The 6,778-nt window shown below is 37.3% G+C and overlaps 1 protein-coding gene across 7 annotated transcripts; it reads right to left on the bottom strand.

Annotated features, from left to right (window-relative positions):
* Positions 1-800: 800 nt before the first annotated feature.
* Positions 801-6,332, bottom strand: LOC125194436 (nucleobase-ascorbate transporter 6-like). Of its 7 annotated transcripts, none has more exons than XM_048092641.1 (16): positions 6,143-6,332; positions 5,941-6,030; positions 5,633-5,750; positions 4,672-4,769; positions 4,414-4,587; positions 4,155-4,255; positions 3,676-3,751; positions 3,454-3,513; positions 3,164-3,348; positions 2,525-2,621; positions 2,251-2,337; positions 2,018-2,076; positions 1,825-1,916; positions 1,656-1,733; positions 1,416-1,576; positions 801-1,317 (listed from the first exon to the last, which is right to left on the bottom strand). In XM_048092641.1, the coding sequence occupies exons 3-16, from the start codon at positions 5,736-5,738 to the stop codon at positions 1,102-1,104; spliced, it is 1,590 nt and encodes a 529-aa protein (XP_047948598.1). In that variant the 5' UTR covers positions 5,739-5,750; positions 5,941-6,030; positions 6,143-6,332; the 3' UTR covers positions 801-1,101. The 7 variants fall into 7 exon arrangements, with proteins under 7 accessions (XP_047948598.1, XP_047948597.1, XP_047948601.1 ...); XM_048092640.1 differs by having other exon boundaries at positions 5,963-6,030; XM_048092644.1 differs by having other exon boundaries at positions 5,633-5,747; positions 5,963-6,030.
* Positions 6,333-6,778: the final 446 nt, after the last annotated feature.

Here is a 6,778-nt window from a genome sequence, read left to right as displayed (position 1 = left end):
TTAAATTAAATCTAGTATTAAAATAAATAAAAAACAAAATTCAGTGAAGGATAACCAAATGGAAGAAGAATGATAATTTTGAAATAATATCAAAGTTAGTACATAACTAAGATAATATCAGATTTAAAATGTAAAAGTGTAAAAATACCAAATTGCCCAAATCCCCCAAAATAATATCAAAGGGTATTTTTGTACCAAAAAAAGCCAAAAGGACCAATTTCGAGATAAACCCTTAGTCCAGGGACTACTGGCGATATTTTTAAAGTCCAGGGACTATGGGCGAGATAAACCCATAGGCCAGGGACCATTTTTGTAGTTCACTCTTTTATTAATTATAGACCACTAATAAAATTATAATATAGTTTTTTATTAATTTTTTAATCGTGCTACTAGCACTTTTAGGAATCTTTTGATAAAAAATTCATGTGGTCATACAACACTCGCCACTTTAATGTATTACCAGTAATTTCGATCGATTAGGGGCATTGCATTTAATAGGAAATGCGGTGAAAATAGAATTCATTTGTATTAACATGAATAATAAAGGATTGCATTTCATTGACTAATTTCTAACACTATTACATAAACTTTATAAAGAGTTGCTAACTTGACAAAAATTTCTACATAACTTCCTGAATTTATTGTCTTTGTCAAAATACCAGTCAATTGATCTTTAGATCGAATAAATAGGCTGGATTCAATAATGTTGAATATGAATAAAAACTCAAAACAAACATTATACTAATGTGGAAAAAATCATCATGAACTCTATTCAAAGGAGCAGTTTATGAAAGTTAATCTGGAAAATGCTCAACTCATCCATTATATGAGTATATCATCTCCTGCTAAATTATAACGATTCTAGTTCTCTTGCATCGTGCTACTTCATATATAACCAATAAATTTACACCAAAAAGAGACGAAAAAAAAAAACATACAAATAAATAATCTAAGGCATCTTTCAAAATGTCATGCTATTTCATCTTCTCTATTACCAGGTTACAAAAGGCATAAGACAAAGAAAACCAGTGGTATAGTCATAAGGGCACTTACTTATACCTTAACGACAGATCGCCACAGATTCCAATCGCGCAGAGGAACTTACACAGACGGGAAATACTTGTTCAAGTTGAAGGGAAGGGAGTAGAATTCCTCACTTCGCATGTCGGTCTTGTAAGAGCGGAACTTGTCCCACCAGTGCTTGCCTCGGTCTTTCCTTACCTCGTGGTCCCTGTGCAGGGTGTTGTCCAGGAAGTACGCCAGTATGCCCGCCACGAAAGCTTCAGATGAGAAGGGCACGTTGATAATGTCGTTGAACTGGACAAAAAAAAAGGATCAGTCAAAATGAGGGAAATGCATAGGTTCAAGCAGCCCTGTTCTAAAAAGAAACATAAGTTTTTAAGTGAAGCTGATACCCATCTGCCTGAGGTGTGAACGGGGCCGAATCCCTGTATAGCTGTGTACTCATTGAAGTATTGGGGGATCGAGAAGCCCAGGAAGATAGAGAAGCCTAAGACGAATTTTGTCCGGAAACTGTTGAGGTTGCAGAACTGGAGGAAACTCACACCAACCGCACCTGTGTTGATTTCATAGTCGAAATCTAAGTTATCTCATGGATTAAATATGAGAGAATGAACTCGATGGAGTGTACGCACCAACGTATGCGAAGAAGAGGCAGTACAGAGCAGCCACAATAGGTGCTGGAATCGAAGCAAAGACTGCTCCAAATTTCCCTGAGAAGAAAAGATAATTGTTGTTGATTAAGGCCTAGATTGGCATGGGGAAGAGTTGAGATTCATCACCACTAATAATAAGTATTTTTACCAAGAACAGAAAAGAAAATCATGAATCCAGCAGATATCTGCACTACTCTTCGACTGCCAACACGTGTCAGTGCTAATAGGCCAGCATTCTCACTACATAGAAATAGAGAGAAGCAGTAAACTGTTATGGCTAAATATAAGATTTTAAAAAAAATAGAAAAAAGATATGCATAAATCGAATAACCGACTCTTACATAGATACGGATGATCCATTGCCAGTTCCAAATACCCCAGATAACAAGATAGCAATACCCTGTAGAAAAAAGGAAAATATTGTTTCCAGATAAGAATGGTACAGCAGAAGTAATTTGACAGTAAACTCTCTCTCTCTCTCTCTCTCACACACACACACACTTTCACACACAAAAGCAAGATTATGTTAAGAGAAACAAGTGCCCAGGAGTTGACAGTAAGATGCGATATATACCTGCCAGCCAACACCACGGCTTAGAATCGATGGGGGGGTAGCAGTTGCACTGGCATATCTGGCTGCAGCAATGAAGCCACCAGTCGACTGCATTTAAGATTGTAAATATGAAGTTATCTAAACACAAAGATTGTCGTCACAAAATCAGTAAAAGACAACTTCACATATGGGCAAGAAATTTATAGCATATATTCCAACATATAGGGATCTCCAACCCACATAATCTGAAGGAAAGTAACACTCAGAAACAAGAGCGAATCGGGTGAAAACAAACCTCTACAAGAGCAACAAAAGCAGCCATCATCATGGCAAAGGCTTCACCAGCATCAAATGACGGAGCTCCCCACTGGAAAGGATAAGGAACTCTTATCCTGCATGTGCAAGCCCAAGATAGTGACACGTTGCTACACTTAGCTAATAATTAATTACTACTCTCATGTAGCTTCTTTCATAATCATAAAGACATCCACTAAACTCATTCAATTAGAAAATCTGAAATAAAGTTATCATTTGACCACGTTGCCACTAAAATCTTAGTATTTAAAGATGAGATGAAAGACAGGATAATATCAATTTATCAGTAAACAATATGAACTTGGGTGTCATTTCTATGAATTTTTGGAAGGCTCTCTTTCCATTTATCAATGCCCATTACTTTTTCCCAAATTCTCTCTTCACCTCTCCTCTCTTCTCTGTATCTCGTTCGCCGTCCACCCTCTTTCTACCTCCCCATCCATTCCATCTACTGCACCATCTACAGTCTTTCGTTTATCTTTCTCGCTTAGTCCAATTGTTTCTCTCCCACCCCCACCCCCCATCATATCATTCACATTGGAGTACATTATTTCTTTAGAGAGCTGGGTGTAAAAATGTAATAGGAAGGCATTAGTGCCAAGCATAACCACTGGCTTACCATGGAGCAGCATCAATAAGTCCTGCACGATCAGTTCTGCAGCTTGTCTGGGTCTTGGGTGATTTTCCATTATAAGCCCCCCCTACAGTAAGTAGATGGGCATAAATCCATACAATTACCACCGAGAACAAAACAGCAAAGCGGTCAAGGATATCCTTTCCTGGTTTGACGAAGTGAACCAAATACTGCATGAACAATAAGATTGAATTTACCAGAGTGCATAAAGTCACAGATTAGTGCAATAATAAAATCATGTGGACAACAAAATTAACTGGTCTTTCAAACTTTACCTGAGAAAAGACAACTATAACAATGAGCATTGGCAGCCCAATCTCAACGCATTTGGCAACCTAAGTAAACCAAGGAAAAATATCAAATTCAAGACTGAAAGAGGATATATATCACCTAGCACTGAATGCAAGCACTTTCAGAGCATCTTTGAATAAGAGGAAAATCAGCTGTGTGTGTGTGTGTGTGTAGAAGAGAGAGAATGTGCATGGTATTGCACGCACCCCAGGAAAACCAAACTCGTAGAGCCCAAAACCAGCAAGAGCAACCAGAGGAACAGATGAGAGTGGACTCAGAAATCTGGATTACAGATAAATAATAAAGTAATGGTTCAGTAACAAATAAAACATTAGCACAATCAAATTACAGGGTAAGCATGGACTACTATATTAACTTAACAGAGTTAAGTTAGTGCCAGTTAGAAATAATTTTTTGATATCAAAGAAAATTCCATATACAACAGTTCAGTTGAGGATAAACAATATGTAGTGAAAGTAAATTTAGTGTTATTAACTTGTACAAGAACCTCATTTCCCCAACACCAAAAAGGAAGAAAAAGAAATCATGTCCCACAAAAGGAGATAAGAAAAGGGCATATGGGCATATGGATAAGAAAAGGAGACAAGCTGCTTTGACTATAATGTTGATATTAAACACTTCAACCATGGACAAACCAAGCAGAATATATGATAAAGGAATGCACCTTGCAACATTACGCCAAAGACCACTGAAACCTAGCACGATTTGAATGGTTGAAGCAACAATAAGTGCACCTTGTGTTGCCCGCATGACCTTCTTGAATCTCTGCATGTCCAGTTAGTGTTAACTACACATTAGGAAAAATACTGCTAGAAGTAAAAAAGAAATTTGTGTGTCATTAGCTGCTAGAACACAAGACTCAGTAGTCAATGCATCTTCAGAAGATTAAAAGGTACAACAGAAACAGAATCAAGAAAACGAACCGATACAGGATCAGGGTCATCCCATCTACCAGACAGGATGATTGAGATTGTGGGTGCGACGAAGGTGTATGAACCTCCAATTACAACAGGTAATCTGGTGCCAAACCACGTTTGCAACAGCGTATTCAACCCAGCAACGAACAGTAGCGTCTGAATAACTTTTGCTTTCTCCTCCTGACAGAAGACGAGTTTATCCAGATTTCAAACAGAACCGTAATGCAGTAAGTATAACTGGCTATGATCATAAAAATGCCTCACATTTCCTCCACCCATTTGGGGAACCAGGACAGTCGGTATGATGACCGTTGTGCCAAGCATCACCAGATAATGTTGGAACCCAAGAAGGATCGCCTCCGCTAAAAAACATCAACCACACAGAGTCAGAAAATTTTGCAGCCCATACCCATCAGTTCATGCACAGAAAATACACCAGGTAGTTGCAGGAATATAAATTATTTCGTACTGATATTACATCTTAAATGATGATCATCTTCGAGATATTAGACAATCTTATGCCAAATTAATTAGGGTGTATCCTACACCCCTGTGTAACCAGTAACACCAAAAGTGCTAGACAAGTTGCAGAGTACACAATCAAGAATAGCATAAGTCACCATCAACAGTGAACTGCATGTGAGATGCAGCACAAGCTGCACAGCCATAAAAGCACTCTGAACTTCAAATTTTTAAAGGAAAGATATTTAATATGGCAGTACACCAACTAGTAAGTACAAACATCTGTAAGGAAAATGAATAAGATCCCACCACAACAAATATATAGATATACTTATACAATTGCAAGAGAATCAGTATTAAGGAATATGAAAGGGTAAAGTAAGAACTTAAGCATCTCGAAAAAGTAAGCTAATGTATTTTTTTTTGTAAAGGAAAGGAATCACAGAATCAGAATTTATTTTATGCTAGTTGACCACACAAGAATCAATCAACACAGAAGCAGATATAATAAGTGTTGGAGCAAACTGGTTCCACGCAATATTCTACAAACACTTTCCACCAAAACCCAGAAAACAATAGACTTAAAGAATATACAGAGGCATAAAGTATAAGAAAAGGACTCAATCAAAACACAGACATTTCTCCAAGCTAAACGATAAAAGTATGACAATAGGGCTACAGCAAGTCCCCAACCAACCATACTAAATTTAAACACAGATGATGCTAAGAACATGACAAAATAGCAAATTAATCAGATACTGACGCCATGGGGGTGGACTTGTAATGCAGTAAGAAACTTTAGGAAGCTGATCTTTGGGCGGGTGCGGCGCCGGCTCGTCGGCCTTCGGTGGTGGACCTCCTCCTGCCATTTCTTGCTTCTTCTAATCATGAATACAAGCAGAAAAAGGGGTTAATACAAATTTAACAAAAGACAGCAAATGCAAAAGTCCCAAATCTGTAAATATCGCAGATCAAAATAACCTTAAGAGTGTTGCAAAATAACTAAAAAATTGTTTTTAGGAAGAAACCAGAAGCTAGAAATGTAACATTGAAGAAAAGTAAAGGGAAAACCTCACAACAAAAGGGCACCCACCTCTTTGAGCTAAGAGTAGCTAGAAGTAATTAAGTAGCGCAAAAATAGGGAAAAAGATGAATAAGAAGCTGTAACAGAGGAAAGGTGTGATGAGAGTGGTGTATATCTGTTAAGGAAGTGTCATTATTGCAATAGAATCAGTAATTGTAAACAGCAAAAGGGGAGAGAAAAGAGAGGCACCTAAATAGTTAAACTTTTCAAGAAGCAAAATCAAGTGAGGGTATTTGCAGTGAGGCAATGGCAATAAATCAATCGACCCCACCTCAAGAAAATGTTTGAGCTAGTGAAGAAAATGGAAATAAAGCAGAATGCTTGAGAGAAAGAGAGGATTAGGGAAAAGAGAGAGGAAAAATGTGAAAAAAGAGACACCTGCCCCAAGCAAATGCTGTGTACTGTGAATCCACTTTTTCTCTCTCTCTGGAAAAAGGAATTTGTGAAAATCAAATATGGTTTTATTTTAGTGCTTTGATTAATGTTTTTGTTTTTGTCTTGGATAAAAAAATTTAATAAGACACCTTGGTAAATACCAGAGCCCAGAGGTATTGTAATCTGAATTAGATTCATCACATGAAAATTGTTATTATGCTAGATTTAAATAGAGACGAGATTTAATTAGGGTGCAACTTCAGATTACTCTTTCAAATTTCTCCCAAAACATTAATGAGTGAAATAAGTACACAATTTCACACCATCAGTTTTTTTTAAGTTGGTCTCCCATAGCGAGGCCAACGTACTTTAGTTTAATTATTACTACCTCCGTCCACGAAAATTCGTCTCATTTTTCCATTTCCGTCCGTCCCTTAAAATTTATCTCAT

The sequence above is a fragment of the Salvia hispanica genome, chromosome 6 (assembly GCF_023119035.1).
Source record: "Salvia hispanica cultivar TCC Black 2014 chromosome 6, UniMelb_Shisp_WGS_1.0, whole genome shotgun sequence".
Lineage (NCBI taxonomy): Eukaryota > Viridiplantae > Streptophyta > Magnoliopsida > Lamiales > Lamiaceae > Salvia > Salvia hispanica.
The sequence above is the reverse complement of the archived record's forward strand: the minus strand, read 5'-3'. Positions and strand labels throughout refer to the sequence as shown.